At 39.9% G+C, this 16,918-nt stretch overlaps 1 protein-coding gene across 1 annotated transcript; it reads left to right on the forward strand.

Annotated features, from left to right (window-relative positions):
• The first annotated feature begins 1,841 nt into the window (after positions 1-1,841).
• On the forward strand, positions 1,842-16,424 carry LOC138834115 (glycine N-acyltransferase-like protein Keg1). The gene is made up of 6 exons (XM_070032883.1): positions 1,842-1,918; positions 3,522-3,639; positions 6,744-6,851; positions 8,141-8,267; positions 10,175-10,339; positions 16,311-16,424. The coding sequence occupies exons 1-6, from the start codon at positions 1,842-1,844 to the stop codon at positions 16,364-16,366; spliced, it is 651 nt and encodes a 216-aa protein (XP_069888984.1). The 3' UTR covers positions 16,367-16,424.
• Positions 16,425-16,918: the final 494 nt, after the last annotated feature.

Here is a 16,918-nt window from a genome sequence, read left to right on the forward strand (position 1 = left end):
TAACCCATTCAAGTTCAGCCATTCTAGCACTCTGCCAATGAATAACAGGTATTTTCTTTGCAGTAGTACTACCAATCAAATCTCAGAAGCCCAACACTAGAAGTCTTTTGTCATTGTCCATAAAACAATAGACGATCCCACATCTGTAGCCTAGAGAAAAGGGCTTCTAAAGATATGTCATACAAAACTTACCCTAACAATATTTTTTCCCAGTCACTTAAAATAAAATAACATTGGACTTGCAAATTGAATTGAAACACAGTACACATATTTAACAAAAGACCAAAAATGTCCCTGTATTTATCAATATTCCCATGACCCAGTAAAATTTTTCATGAAAAAAAATGAAATTTTTTTCCTGAAAGTTTTACCTGAAAACATAGCATCAGGGAATTTAGTCTCACCCTAAGTACTCCCTTGCCTCTTATGATATAGAAGAGTAAAGTTCCTCAGTGGCCAGGTTAATACTGTGGGGATTCTATTTAGGTAATTCCAGGGGAGCATCCTGATTCTTCAAAAGGCTATGTGTCTTTTTAAGAGCATTTGAAAGGATCAAGGACAGCTGAAGGCTAGTCTGCCTGGCTGTCTGGGTGTGTCAGCTCTCTCTGAGGGACTCCTGTTGGCCATCTATCTTTGTCTATCCCATTGGATAACATAAAACACAGCTCTTCAATCTGAATAGTCACATCCAACACATTTATAGTTTTTGACTTTCACAGTTTTAGAGTAATGGATTGGTCTTGTGTGTGGTATTTTCCCTCCCTGATCTCACCTGTGGGAATCTATGATAAGGCAACCACATCCAAACGTTCATGGTTTCACACCAAAGATATCTGAAACCATCATCATCTAAAGAGGAGTAAAAGTCAACCTAGCCACCGACAGACCCATGGGCTTTCTCCAGGTGATGACTGAGACTCTTGTAGGTTAGTGTGTGAAGGAGTGAGAGGCAGGTGTCCCAGAGAGAGGGACTGCCATGACTTCCATCTGTTGCCCAGAATCAGCTTTTTATGTCACAGAGGCTCTGTTGAAACCAGGAACTGTGCCCACCTCCCATAGGAGTTCTGCCTTCTGCGCTGGAGGGGATGTTTCTGTGTTCTTTGTCTGAGGTGAATCCACAAGATGGTTTGAGCTACAGGAGGTAAATTTTAGGGCAGAATTAAGAAAATGATTTTTTTAACTGTCGTTAAGTAGTTGTCCAAAGGACTTGCCATTTAACAAAGTTTACAAATACGATATATCTTTATTAACACCATACCTTTCAACATTCTCACCAATCCCTTCCCTGTTCACCCTTCCCTCACTCTTCTTAATTTTGTTTTTTATTTTTTTAATATAAGTTATTGTTATTATTAAGGTGTTTTATAGAAGGATGACCATATCCTAAGTCAGGTAATGAGGACATTTCTTTTTGGACAATGTCACCCTTTCCTTCACTGTCTCCCAGTTTCTCCCTGCTCACTAGTTGTATAGTTAGAAAGTGATTTTTTGGGGGCAAGATCAAAGGCGTAAATGTTTTAGGCTGGTGGGTCAAACCAGCCATGTGAAAAGCCAGTATAGACAATATATAGATAGATGATGTGATTATTTTAAAAAAAGCTTTATTTACAGAAACATATTGTACTTGGCTTACAACAGTTGTAGAGACAAAGCTAAATCTAGAAGGAAAAAAAAACTTTCCAGAACATTGTGTTTGGCCACTCTATGTAATCACAATTGGGTTCTTATTCTTCTACCCATCATGAGATTACTAAATAATATGTAAATCCCCAAAAACGAATTGAGATATTCAAAGTCCTGACAGGAACAATTCCTTCTTGGTATTAAAAAAAATATCAAGAATGGTGACAGAAGATACTTTTCCGTTAACTCATCCACTGCAGAGAGGAAAGTGCATTCTTTGGCTGAGGGTGGAGGAGTGAGTGTGAGCAATTTAATGCATGACAGCCCTCTGAGTCGAAACCCTGTCTCCCCCTATAAATAGAGGATGCTATGCTATCAAGCAGCGCACACTCGCCGACTCTCAGCTGCAGTGTCCTGAGCTAGTAAGAGAGTGGCATGAGCCTCGAATGGTGGTGCATACCTGTATCCCTGTACTCAGACAACTGAGGCAGGTGGATGACCAGCTCCTGGTCAGCCCGTGCCCTTGTGCCATTTAAACTAGGCGCACAGAAATAAGGGAAAGAATGCATGGTAGAAATGGGGTGGAAACCTTCTATGTAGTAATCATTTTGCTCTCTCTCTCTCTTTCTCTCTCTCTCTATATGAAGTATTATATTTATTATATAGTATTATATATTATCATTAATACACAAAGTTATATAACAATGTTATATTGATATTTTAAATTAAATCAAATATTATAATATGGACTAACTATATGTAATATATTTATGATATATAATACATAATTATATTCTAATAATTTTTTATAAATTTATAAATATATAATAAATTTATAACATGTTTATAACATAACATGTTGTTACATAATATTAACAATATATTAATTATTGTATTATAATAATTAGTTTATATAATATTATTTATATCATATAATGTTAATTGTGTTGTTATATATTTTAATATTACATTATAAACTATATTACATTATACATTATATTATTAATATATATCATATTATATTAATTACATTATCTCATATATAGGTTTATATAGAAAATTTTTGATACATTATATATTTACATATTATATATAGATTTACAGAAATGAATTTTACTCAGTGCCTCTGGTTTCCATCTTGCTCCTACAACAGGTAACTAGGAAGAAAGGAAGGAAGGAAAGAAGGAAGAAAGGAAGGAAGGAAGGAAGGAAGGAAGGAAGGGAAGGAAGGAAGAAGGAAGGAAGGAAGGAAGGAAGGAAGTTAGGAAGGAAGGAAGGAAGGAAGGAAGGAAGGAAGGAAGGAAGGAAGGAAGGAAGGAAGGGAGGGAGGGAGGGAGGGAGGGAGGGAGGAAGGAAGGAAGGGAGGGAGGAAGGAAGGGTGATGGGTAGATGAGTAGGTGCATGGATGGATGGGTAGATGTTTAAATGGATGGGTGAATAAATAGGAAGGAGGGAAGGAAGGAAAAAAGGAAGGAAGGAAGGAAGGAAGGAAGGAAGGAAGGAAGGAAGGAAGGAAGGAAGGAAGGAAGGAAGGAAAGAAGATGTATTCCCTACACAACAACATCTCCCTTCCTGTTCTCAGTCTGCTGTTCTTCTGCAGACAGAAGCCAGAACAAACTGATGGTGTGGAAAGAAGGACTAAGAGTGTACAAGCAGCTTCCCAAATGTGCATATTCTGCTCCTTAAACCACATGCCCTCGGGGAAGGTACAGGTGCCAACGAATCCAACACTAGCCAGCAGATTTTTTTGTTTTGTTTTGTTGTTTTGTAGTTTAGAAGAGCAAGGTCTACATAAATACCTTGCACTTAGGGATATCTGTAAAAATTACAGATATCTCTCATTACAGCAATCCTAGTTCTATATATCTGACTAAAGAGACAATTACGTCTTCGTGCAGTTTCTGGTTTGTGATTTTCTCCTCGGAATGGCTGTGGACAGTTCCAAGAAAGGACAAGTCCTGTCTTGTAGGTGGAAAACCCGGTTTTGTGACTCTATCCTTTCTCTCACTCAGCAAGGTAGGAAAAAATAACACGTTGGTTTTAGACAGAAAGTGCTGAGCTTTGTAATAGAGACTTAGGCTCTGGGAAGGGGAGTTTATTGAACTGAAAACATACTTGTACCTCGGTATGCATCCTGGGAGAGGTCTTGGAAGGACTGAGTCAGGTTTCTATTCTAAACAGCTAAGCAGAAGAGGGAGATTTGGGAAGTTGTCTGGTGCTTGAGAGGTGATAACATGTGCAAAGAAGAATGCTGACCTGGGTAATATTTATTCAGTGCAGATGATGTGCAAATAATGTTCTCTCTGCTCCTTGAGGTGATACTCTAAGAAAGGCTGGGTAATTGTTACCTGGGAAAGTGAAATATCTTATTCTAACAAGACAAATTATATAGAAAAATAGGAATAATAATATAGATTAGATTTGTTGTTCTATTAGATTGCCTGGAAAAGCTTAAGTGATTTTTATCAACAATGCTATAATCTGGTACTTCATAAATTGTAGGTATTTTTTTCTCCTTCTAACCTGATGTTTCTATGTCCTTCCATTTTCCATACTTGTGGAAACAATGGTATCTATTATCTAGTCAAACGATGTACTGTTTAATTTTCTTCTTTTATTTCAATGCTCTTTTACATGTATATGTATCATACTTACTAGGTAAAAAAATTCCTTATAGTTGAGACAGTTACTTCATAATTATACAATCACATTTTTGAAGCAGATATCAAGTTTTTGTTATAAATTTTATGTTCATGGAACTGTTTTCCCTGGATACATTTCCAGGAACTGGGTCTAAAGTATCCAAAATCCACAAAGCACTTGGCCCATTCACCATGTAGGAGCCTCCTATTTGTGCAGATTCTTCACTTTCAAAAGACTCTATCATTCTGGCATCATGTTTCCTTATAGCTTGTATTTTTTGCTATGTGTATGTGTGTGTGCTTTCTTCTTTAAAAAGCTTTTTTCCCCTGTGTGTACGTGTGTGTGCATGCTCACTCATGGTTGGTCTCACCTTATATGATTTGCAGATATTATAGTCATTCACAAGGTTGGCCTCAAAATCACTTTTCCCCTTATCCTCAAATGCACAGACACCAGTGCAAACCCATAAAGATCTCTAAAAACCCAGAAAGGCATGATGCCACCAAATGAAGCTAATAAAGCTCCATCAACTGATGTATCACAAAAACTGATAACCATAAACTGTCTGATCCAAAAACTTCACAGCAGTCATCTTAAAGGTCTGTTGATCTTGGATTTCTCAGTCTCCAGAACTGTGATAAATAAGTGCCTATTGCTTGTCCTACATCCATTCCTGGTATTGCGTTATGTCAATCCAAACAGACTATGATGAGTCCCTTCCCACTCTTAAGCCTTTGTCATCACATTAAGGTGCCTGCCAAGATGTTCCACTTGCAGAGTTCCCAGAAGCTGCAGATGCTGGAGAACTCCTTGAGAAAGCACATCCCTGAATCCATCAAGGTGAAACAAAGGCCTCTGTGTCTTCCTGTGCCAGCGGAGCGAAAGGAAATGTCTTTTACTGAGCACCTATGCTGTGTTGGGAACTTACTCAGGCTTCATCTCATTTTGTCCACATCACTTATTTGAACGGAAGCACCGTATGTTCATGTCTCCCCAAAGAAAACATACCTTAGCAATGCCATTTGCCTAGTATTAAGAAATGGAAAAGTCTTGCTGACTCATCAGTGCATGGCATTCTTTGCTTTCAAAGAAAGTTTCACAATGACATTGGATTTCTCCCAGATTTCCCTTTGAATGGATGTTTAACTACAAGTTAATTTTTAAACAGTTGTACCAGGTATCTGTGCCATGGAACTGCTCAAACCATGTAAGCAATCTACTCGTATTTCACCAAAAGCTCGTAAGAGATTGTGTGTTATATAAAAGGTAGACCTGAAAATGATTATATATTATTCAGTAGTTCACTACAAAAATAGTTGTATATTTTTTTACTATCTTTTCATTTATCTTTTCTTTCTTATTTACTTTTCTTGTTCCATTTCTTTTCAGAGGGCCACCTTTTAGTTCTCTTTATCCTTTGTATTATTCTTTTATTGCCTCTATTTTTATTTATTTATTTTTCTCTGATCATTTTTATATTCCTACTCCTATTCATTTTCAGTTAGGCTACTGTTTTTCCCCTAAAACCTTGACATACATTATTAAATTATCAAGTTCTCTCTCTTTTTTCAATGTAGGTACTTAATATTATAAAATTCACTTAGGCTGGGCACTGTAATGGTTGCCAAAATTCTAGTTACTCAGGAAGCTGAGATCTGAGGATTGAAAATTGAAGCCAGTTTGGGCTGGAAAATCCCTGAGACTCTTATCTTCAAAAAGCCAGAAGTGAGGATCAAATAGTAGAAAGCTAGCCTTGAGCAAAAAAATCCCCGGGACAGTGCTTACTGAGGTCAAGCCCAAGGACTGATTAAAAAGATATCCCTCTTAGTACAATATTTCTTCTAGTTTACATATTTCAAAATGCGGTGTTTCTGTTTTTGTTTGATTCCAGGACTGAAAAAAAAAACACGGGAGAGGGACACTCCGTGCTTTGATGGTCAGGACATCAAGAGGGAGACAGGGAGGGGCCAAGGATGAGGGCCTCCCCCCAGTAAACTATTTCTTCCAGGGAAGACTCACCCCCAAAAGTTTCCAGAGCTGCTTCCAAATAGTACCACCAGCTGACACCCTAGGCTTTAACCCATGAGCCTTTGAATTATGAAAATTTTTATGAAAGTAGGTTATCTAGTCTATGTCAATGTCAAATGGTTTTTAGGCTGTACTTTTTTACTCCACTAAAAAAACAAAACCAAGGAAACACAAGACTTTTGAGGACAGGGCCAAAGCTGGTGTGGTGATCCTTCTGCCTCAGTTTCCTGAGTGTTGGGGTTACAGGCATCTACTACCCTACCAGCCTCCAGATGTCATTTTTCTCCATTATTTCAACTGAGAGTTAATACTTTTCAAAGACAAAATGTTAGGATTAAGGATTGTTTAGGACCATCATTTCATAGATGTGACCCTAACCATGGTCAAATTCAAAGCGCTTTTCCATCTCTGCTCAGTGCTGACCCTCCCGTTTTATTGAAATGTTACAGGTTTATGGTACCCTCTTCCACATGAAACAAGGAAATCCATTCAAGCTCAAGGACCTGGTGGACAAGTGGCCTGATTTTAGCACAGTGATTATTTGTCCTCAGGATCAGGTCAGTTGCCAAAGGTGGAATGAATAAATATTCCTCTCTGTTCATGTCTGCTATGTGTCTGCTATGTGCCTGGCATCATGGTAGATCCCAGGGAAACATACATGAAGCATCATGATGCTGACAAGACCCTGTCCTCCATTTTCTCAGGGTGGGAAGAAGAATGCAGAGAAATCTACAGATAAATTACAGCGTGGTTTGAAACGTGCAGGAACAGAAGCATAAACATGACATGCCAGTAGTGCATACAGAAACTTGATTAAAAGTATATGGGGAACATTTCACACTCATTTTATTTTATTTTATTTTTTATTTTTTGTCGGTCATGGGGCTTGAACTCTGGGCCTGGGCGCTGTCCCTCAGCTTTTTAGCTCAAGGCTAGCATTCTACCACTTGGGCCACTGCTCCACTTCTGGTTTTCTAGTGGTTTATTGGAGATAAGAGTCTCATGGACTTTCCTGCCTGGCTGGCTTTAAACCTGGATCCTCAGATCTCAGCCTCCTGAGTAGCTAGGATTACAGGCGTGAGCCACCAGCTCCCAGCTTTGTTGTTGTTGTTTTAACATTGTTCTCCTCAGCTAGGATTTGATAATGCTGAATATCAAACTTCTTTTTTGGGGGGATGGGGTGGGAAGGGAGTGTAATTTCTTATATTTAGTTTATGAGAATTAGAAGCAATCAATAAAGGGCATGCCAATTAAAGATCCTGAAATTTTGCTATAGTAAGAGCATATGTATGTGTATGTATCAATAAGTTCATTTTCTTGATAGAATTATAGTTCATTTAACTGCAAGTATAGTTCATGCTCTATAATTTTATGTAAAGAAATGGCTACTTCATCAGCTTTTTCTTTGATTTCATTATCTGCAATGCATACTCGAATCCTCTTCCCTATGGATTTTAATCACAAACCACTCAGAGGCCAGAGGAGAACATTGATTTGGCCGAAGCTTTTGCTTTACAGTTGATATTTGATGTTTTTTACTTGTATGGTTTTTTTTTTTTTGAAGTACAGAATAATGATTTTAAATGGGTTTGTTTCTGACATTTAAATGCAGCAGCTGAATTAGGGATAGGTTTTTCTCGGGATATTTTTACATTTTGAACTGAATAAAGAAGTGTTTGACTTTACAATGTAAATAATTTTTATGAAAAGGTTAAATAAAAAGCCAGCAGAAAATACTATTATTTTTCATATCTTAAAATATAATAGTACAATGGGATACTGAAGACTAGTATAACTATTAGCATCAGCAAACATTTTAGTTGCTTCTCTTTCTTAACCCAAACAGGAAATGTCAGATGACTTGGACCATTACACTAATACATACCTAATCTTCACCCAGGATCTTAAGAAATGCCAGGAATTCCTTGGCATACCAGAAGTCATTAACTGGAAACACCATTTGCAGATTCAAAGTAAGAGAACTTGGATGCGTGGGGGGCAGGTAGGGATCTTCTGTGTCCTTTGCCAGTCACTCTCCTTTTCTGCTAAGCCTTAGACCTCCACATGGTTCAGTTCTCAGCTCCACTCAGCCAGCTGCTGTCCATTTCTTGTCTCGGCAAACGCCTCCACCATAGTGAACTGTTTTCACTGTGTAAGATTTACAAAGCAACATGGGATACAATTTCTTGGAAGCCGAGGACTCATGATTTATCCTCTGACATGTAATGATCTACTGAAGTACATAGGAGAGCAATGCTCATCCATCCCATCTCTGTTAAATTTACAAAGGAGCCTTTCAGCAAATGGGAATGTATCCTCTGGAGTCAGGCCTCATAAAATGCAACCTTGTTGGGCCTGTTACTAGCTGTACGATCTAGGACAAATAATATTCCTGGCTGTCAGTATCATAAAAATGATTATAGTAGTCCTCTAACACTGAGTCCTTAAAGGTTAAATGAGACATATGGAAATTGCTACCTTGATTTTATCCGTCATGTCTGCAAAGCATCTCAAAGTATTACCAATCAGATTGTCACAGTCTTTTTGCTTACCAGGTAGGAACCAGGGGAGATTAAAAGAGCAGAGCATGCTAAGATCCTAGAAACTTCACTGGTAAATGTAAAGACTTACAGCTCAAATCCCTGAGAGGTAGGAGTTCTACTGTTCTGGCTTTAGAAACCAGAGATTAATGCATCTAGGAACTTAGTTTGGAGGTTTATCACTCTAGCCTTCAATTATGATGACCTTGGCACTTGGTGCTATGCTAAATTCTCAGCTTCCAGCAGCAGTGAAGAGCAGTATGGACAGCAGCAACAGCAGGGCATTCACGAGTGTTAGAGCTCCTACGCAGTCTTCAGTTGCTTCCATTGCCAGCTATATAGCATCCCGTGCTACAGGTGTCAGGCCCAGAATATCTAAACACTTAGACCTTGACAGTGGCTACTGTTAGATCTCTAGATTTCTTTCTTGGTGTGGCTTCCCTGGAGCTCTTCCAGTACCCAGGGCCAAGTTTCTTTTCCCTGGTTCTTTTCAGCCTTCTGACTTTCTTTCGCCTCAGCTCTTTGCTCTCTTTGGCTTTCTCTGTTTCCACCATCTTTGCTTGTCTCTGCCATCTCTGCTTCCTTTTGTTTCTGCCCAAGTCACTCTCTGGAATTCTTCAGCTGCCCTCTCAACTGCTACTTGTCATAGTTGTGGCTAAATTCCACCAGGTTGGAGTTGTTTCACTCTTCACTATCTTCTCCTCCTATTGCCCGCTCAGCCTACTCTACTACTGATAAAGATCAAAAGTAGGCACAAAATTCCATTCATGAGAAGCAACCTGCTGGGCCTGATGATGCAATATCACAGTGCAACATGCTAACCCAAGTTGTCTGCATCAATCACAGAAGACCATGCAAATAGACTGTTCTTTCCAACAATCACTGACCTTCTAGTGGATCACCAGAGAAAGTCTTTCCCTCCCCTCCAGTGAGAATAGGTTCAGGGTTAGTAGCATTATCCAGAGTTCACTGAGGCTTCTGATAGCTAAAAATTCCAACATCAGCTAATTGAAATATTCACAACTGGAATAGAGTGCTTCTGGAGCTGAAGATATGGCTGTAATAGCCAGCAGCTGCATACAGAGTCTAATGAATTTTAATGTCTAATAAGTTACTATGTCTAAACTGTATTTCCACTGACAGTCATAAGTGTAATTTGATATATACAGGAAAGATGTTATTATCCAAATTTTTCCAAAATGTAGTAATGCAGTAGTTACCATGACTAAATACAAGTTTAGATGATTGTGTGCATGCACTTCTGTCTCCACTGGGGAGCTTTCCAAAAGTGTTAAAATGAGCAAGGGTATCTCATTTGTTTCCTCATTTTCCTCATCTAGGTTCCCAGTCCAGTCTGGATAAGGTGATAGAAAATCTTGTGGCAGATAATTTGGGCAAAGTCAAGCATACACAATGCATTCTGTACATGAGATTTGGCACAGTAATGAAATTGGTTCCTTGGTTGGGGGAAACTTCTCACTCAAGCATTTCAAACCAAAGTCGATGTACGTATAATATCCAATCTGTCCTAATCACACTTCTCAATAATGATGTTGCCTCCTGTATTAGGAAAGAGCTGATACAATTATGATGTTGTTTTCAATCATTTAATTAGTTTTGGAATCTAGAAATCCAGAATCAAGAGAGCAGCAGAACCATTTTGCCTCTGAAGCCTAGAGAGGGGAATCTTTCTTCCTTCTTCCCACTTCTGGTGCCTCCTTTGCTGCATCATTCACTTGTATCCCCTCTAAATACCTGGATCTTAAGATTCACAAGATAACCAAAACAATTTTACATTGAGCTCCTTAAGGATTATTGTAGATGCAGACCCTTCTTTTAAAATACAATTTTAAACTGGGTGCCAGTGGTTCATGTCTATCGTCCTAGCTACTCAGGAAGCTGAGAGCTACGGATCACAGTTTGAAACCAGTCCAGGCAGAAAATCCCCTTAAGACTCCTATCTCCAACTAACCACTCAAAAACTAGATGTGGAGCTGTGGTTCAAGTGGTAGAGAGCTAGCCTCGTGCACAAAAAAGGCTCACGGGAGCACCATTATATATTACAGACTGTGATAGACAATTTGCTCCAGGAAAGTTAGAATGAACTTGTGACTTTAAATGAGCATCATTATTCCACAATACTGTGAATTTCCGGAAATTAAGTAATCACTTAATCACAATAAAAAAAAAAAAAAAAAGAACCTCGGGGAAGGGAGGGAGGGAGGGGATGGTAGGGGGAAAACAATGGAGGGGGTAACAATGTTCAAGAGGAAGTGTACTCATTACCTCACTCATGTAACTGTAACCCTCTGTATAGTATCTTTACAATAAAAAAAAAAAAAAAGCCTCACGGACAGCTCCAGGTCCTGGAGCTTTTATATATATATTCACACACATATTTTATTTTATTTTATTTTTTTTGGGGGGGTCCGGTCGTGGGGCCTGAACTCTGGGCCTGGGCGCTGTCCCTCAGCTCTTCAGCTCAAGGCTAGTGCTCTACCACTTGAGCCACAGCGCCACTTCCGGCTTTTTCCTTTTTGCTTATGTGGTGCTGAGGAATCGAACCCAGAGCCTCGAGCATGCAAGGCAAGCGCTCTACCACTGAGCCACCTTCCCAGCCCGTCACACACATATTTTAATGTCATTAGTAAGGTGTCATACATACAGGGTACCATTTCACAATTCAGGCAATCTGTGTGTTTCTCTTTTGGACAATGTCACTCCTTCCTTTACTTTTCCCAGTTTTATGCAGACCCTTTTTTCTAAACAAGAACATTTGTACAAGTGTGTCTTATTGAGGGGCTATCATTAACCTGCTATACCTCCTACCTTCTCTCTTTGCTTTTGCTCTAACCTCCCTATGATCTATTTTGCACAAAGCAGTCTGAGCAAACTTTAACTTTTAACTTAAATTATATTCTTCTCCTGCTTAAAAAATGTAGTTCATTCCATCTCACCTTGAAATGCTTCTGAACTTCTTTTTTTATTCTTTATTCTCTATTTTAAAAATTTATTGGAAAACTGATGTACAAAGGGGTTACGGTTACATAAGTAAGATAATGAGTACATTTCTTGTCAAACCAGACTCCACCTACCTTTTAGAACTTATTTCTTCTCTTGCACATTCTTATCCACAATCCTGGTTTTCTAGTTAAAAACAAAATGGTCAGTTTTGTTGACAGGCTTTGTGTGTGTGTGAGCTATCAGTGTTTGAACTAAAGGGCTCATACTTCCTCGGCTTGATTGGCTGGAACGCTATCACTTGAACTAGGCCTCTAGCCTGCCTATTTGCTGGTTATTTTAGAGCTAGAGTCTCATAGACTTTTCTGCCAAGGCTGGTTACAAACCAGATATCATCCTCTAAGGATTACAGTCATGCAATCCGGTGCTCAGTTTTAATTGACTTTTATTCATGATTCTAGAATTAGACAACTACTTATTATATAAAGCAGAATACATTTTATGATAGAGTAAACATTGAAGTTGGTCTTATAGATACAGAATGACTAATGAAAGCAAAAACAAAAAAAGCAGATTTGTCATTTCTTTTTTTAAAAAAATACGTTTTTATTGTAAAACTACTGTACAGAGTGGTTATAGTTACATGAGCGAGGTAATGAATACGTTTCCTATCAAATATTGTTACCTCTTCATTTTTTCCCTACCCTTCTTTCCCTCCCACCTCCACAACTACACTCCCCCCTCCCCGCCTAAATTGTGAAGTTCCTTTTTCAACATAGTGTCTTGTACCTCTCATTGTTACAATGGATCAACCTGTATCCCTATTTAAGCATTTTGTTTTTTCCCTTCCCTTCCCCATGCTAGAGAAGTGTATATACAAGATGCAGGGGACCGACATCAAATACAGTGAAAACAGGGATTATACCATGGGGGAGGAACATACAAAGAAACAAAAAAATCACATGATACATTATAAATACATTAGGAACAATAGCGAGAAAGAAAAAAACCACTTGTGTACCTACCTTGGGGTTCATTTCGCTTAACATCATCTTATCTGGTCATATGTACATAGCTTTTGACCTTTTCTGCTTGTCCCAGACATCATAGTTATTTTTTGATAAGGTAGGAAGATAAATATAGAGCAGTTAACAAGAAGGAACTGATTTACTAACACCAGGTTACTTCACATTGCTTTTTGTACAGATGAAAGTAGAGGCAGTTTCTTTATGATGTCATTGGAACTGAGCTGTTTCAGAAAGCTAGAAAATACTTACTCCTCTGCCTCCTCCAAAGGTCAGAGGACAATTCATTTTCAGTTTAATGAACTGGAACTTTAGTATTAGGACTTCCATTTTGACGTTCAGTATGGTATGCTTGTGTGATGTGCAAATCTTGGTCCACAACAATGCTTTCGTGCAATGCTTTAATTGTTGTATATTACTTGCATGTAGTAAATGGTTCCCCATGACATTTTCCCTGCATGCATCTATACACTATCACTTGATTATGTATAATCTTCCTTGCTCTCTTCTATCCCTACTTTCTCTCTTTTCCTTGCACCTGTATATTACATCTTCTGCAATGTTACTTGACATTCTTCCTGTCTTCCTATGACAAGCTCAGGACTCTCGGATTAACTCACCTTTGCCTGAAATATCTCACCTGCTACCCTACACAATTTTCACATACTCGATTTCTTGATTTCTTTCTGTCCAATGTTGCATTATCAGACTCAATGATTAACCACCACACCTAAGGTCAGTCCCAAGTCATTCTTCACACTTTTGGTGATGTGAAATTAGTTTATTTTGATTTTCTTTTTGAGTGGTTGCATCCTCACCCAATAATATTTCAAGTAATCCTCTCTCTTTTATTCCCAATAGATTCTCTGAAGAGTTAAAAATCATGCCTAACGTACAGTGTGTGTCTAATATATATGTGGCTGATGAATTCACAGAACAATTCTTCAACAAAACATTTGAGCAAATTACAAATCTTCTGTCATTTACATTTAGAACTAATTTAGTTCTAAACTAGTAACATTTAGTGTAATAGTGAGTTGAACTGGAAGTTTGTAGATTTTACCTGTTAAGATTGGGGAAGTTTTTTGTTATTAGTTTATTGAATAGGTTTGCAATGTCTTTAGTATTGAATTCTTCCCCCTCATCCATCCCAAGTATGCATAAATTTGATCTTTTGATTGAGTCTGTAAGTACTTGGATTTCCCTTTGCTATGTTCTCATTGTTTATTCCATGACTTTGCTTTTTTGTTCTATTCCTGTTTTTAGCCTCAACTCCTGATACTCTATTTTCAGTTTCATTAATTCTATTGTTTAGGCTTTCCACTGTGATTTGAAATAGAGAAATTGAACTTTTAGCTTCCAAGTTCTTTTTTGAGGTCAGTTCTCATGATCTTAATTTCATCTTTTAATGAAATGTGTTTTTCTCTCCATATCTTTTGGGGAAACCTATGTATTCTTTCTCATGTCCTCCTTGCATTCTTCTATTTGTTTTTGGCTATCCCCTTTTATTTTGACAGACAGTTTTGTTACTATTTCTTTGATGGTTCTTTCGTCTTCCATCTCTTCTTCACTCTCCTTTAGATCCTTCCCTGGATTGTTGTCGGCTTTTGGATTTGGTTTGTTGTCTTAATTGTTCATGAATCTTATAACTTCAGTTGTGATTTATGCGTTTGAGCTCAGGGCTTGTCAAGGTCATTCAGGTTTTGGTGAAGTGTGGTGGTGGAGTGTGGCTCACTGGATAGATCTCTGTTGGTCTTTGCATCTGGCAATCTTAACTCTGGGTGGTACAGACAGTGTAATGCGTCTGGGTCAGTTGTTAGGGCTCTATGGTGAGCGGGCTTTCTGGTGTTCTGGTCTAGATTTAGATTATGTGGCACACAGCAGTCTTGGCCTTGTTCTGTGACTGCGGTGGGGCCAATTCTACTAGTAATAAGGAGGATCTCATTCTGGCATGAGTCCTGGACTAGCATCTATTTCCAGAGGCGCCAGGAGCAGCGTTCCAGCGCCTGGGTCTCATTTGAGCCCTGGGATGGGGAGGCCGACCCTGCCCAAGTGTGTGGGCCTCAGAGGCAATGGGCTCCCACAAGATGGCATGGGAGATTGTCCCTACTGGAATCCCGGCTTGGAACCTTCTTGGTCGGGGCTAGCATCTACTTCCCCCGAGGTGAGGGGCTGTGGCCCCGGACTGGCGCACTCTTGGTCCTGGGCTGGCTCATGTTCAGTGGATTGGTGCGCGCCTGGCCCCTGGTTGATGTGGGGTAGAGGGGGCATCTGGGCTGAGACCTCCGGGTAGAGCTCTATCAGGTGCGTGGACATTGTCCCTGCTGTCTCTTAGCAGATCAGGGTTTTCCACAGCTAGGAGGATACAGAGTGCTACTGCCCAACCAGTGTTGGTCCCAGGGGCCTTCTTCTGGAAGCAGGGGTGGGGTAGATGAGGAAGGGGTCTGGCCTCTTTCCCTTCTTCAAGTATGGTGTTCCTTCTCAACTGAGAGGGAGGGGTCCGGGCTCTCGGTCTCCCGTGGGAAGTGTGTCCCTGGCAGGGCACACACAGTTCCTGGCGTTGGTCTGGACTGAATGGCAGCACTGTGAAAGCTTTCTGCGTCGGGATGCTGCAGCCTCTCTGGTTGGGTCGTCATCAGGCACGGACCACTGTCGAGGCTTAGCCGTGCTGCGGGCGCAGGATGGGGGTTGGGGGGAAAGGCACTTGGAAGTTTTCCATCCTTGTGTGTGAAGTTCTTTGCTCTTATAATTTTCTGTCTGTTTACATTTTTCTGGTTGTCATTCTCTTGGGGTGAAGTGCATGCTAGGACCCTAAATCTCAGCTTGATTAGAGAAGGCTAGGGCAATTCCCTATTGCTTCATGATTACCTTCCCAGCTACATCCCTAAGAAATGTGGTACTTCCACATACACTGAAAATATTCACCAACAATCACACTTGAGCTGTCTGACTTGTGAACTCATGCTGGAAGCAAACTAAAACAACTGTAAATATTTTGGGGGGGGGTCCGGTCGTGGGACTTGAACTCTGGGCCTGGGCGCTGTCCCTCAGCTCTTCAGCTCAAGGCAAGCACTCTACTACTTGAGCCACAGCACCACTTCCGGCTTTTTCTGCTTAGGTGGTGCTGAGGAATCGAACCCAGGGCCTCATGCATGCAAGGCAAGCGCTCTACCACTGAGCCACCTTCCCAGCACATGTAAATAATTTTTATGTGGTGCTGACGATGGCAGAGTCTAATTCTAAGCACCTACCACAGCTGTCCCGTTCGAGTCTCACAATGGTTCTTCAAGGCAGGTCTGCTTAATTCAGAAAGTAAGAGCTCACCCAGCCTCAAATGATGGTGACAGGGTTGCTAGGAACGCAGGCAGTGTGGCAGCAGAGTAGACATCATTAGATGTGCTTCCTTTTCTTCTCAGCACACAAAAAACAAATACAATATTCCTTGATAGGTGTCATGTTTAGAGATGATCTTCTCCTTTGTTTCCAACAGCAATCCGGAGATGTTTAAACTCTCTTCACTGGATGTTACCCATGCTGCCTTGGTGAATAAAGTCTGGAGTTACGGTGGCAATGAGAGGAGCCAGAGGTTCATCGAGCGATGTATTCGGACCTTTCCCAACTTCTGTCTGCTCAGCTGGAAGACTTGGGTGTCAACCTCCCTCCGAGTCTATTTTCTTCTATTTGTTCATATACCCGCTTCGCTTGGCTAATTCTCCACACTCCTTCTGGAGTGACCTGGTTCAGAAGTCTTTATGATGATCCCGATGAGAACAACAGAGAGACTCCCTGTACTGCACAGTGTCCTGGACCAGCGGTGTTGCCATATTACCGGGACAGGACAGAACTCTTTGAGGACTATTCCCCTGCTCCCTGCCACACACCTGCAGAAAAGGACACCATAATCGAGAGTGAAGTAAGGAAGAGAGTAGATCACAGATTTCTGCCATGCCCTACTTCAAGAAGAAAGACGGCCCCTTTGACCTCTATTGGAAACCATTTTCTGAGGAATCTGTCAGAAAATATTTGCACATCATATATCAGGTAATGGGTTAATATTAAGAATATATATATATATATATATATATATATATATATATA

The sequence above is a fragment of the Dipodomys merriami genome, unplaced genomic scaffold, assembly GCF_024711535.1.
Source record: "Dipodomys merriami isolate MVZ:Mamm:240054 unplaced genomic scaffold, mDipMer1.0.p SCAF_21, whole genome shotgun sequence".
Lineage (NCBI taxonomy): Eukaryota > Metazoa > Chordata > Mammalia > Rodentia > Heteromyidae > Dipodomys > Dipodomys merriami.

Coding starts and splice junctions, on each gene's coding strand:
- LOC138834115 (XM_070032883.1), top strand. CDS start 1,842: ATGGTGACAGAAGATACTTTTCCGTTAACTCATCCACTGCAGAGAGGA. Junction 3,640..6,743: donor CCTTTCTCTCACTCAGCAAG/GTAGGAAAAAAT, acceptor GAAATGTTACAG/GTTTATGGTACCCTCTTCCA. Junction 10,340..16,310: donor CATTTCAAACCAAAGTCGAT/GTACGTATAATA, acceptor TGTTTCCAACAG/CAATCCGGAGATGTTTAAAC.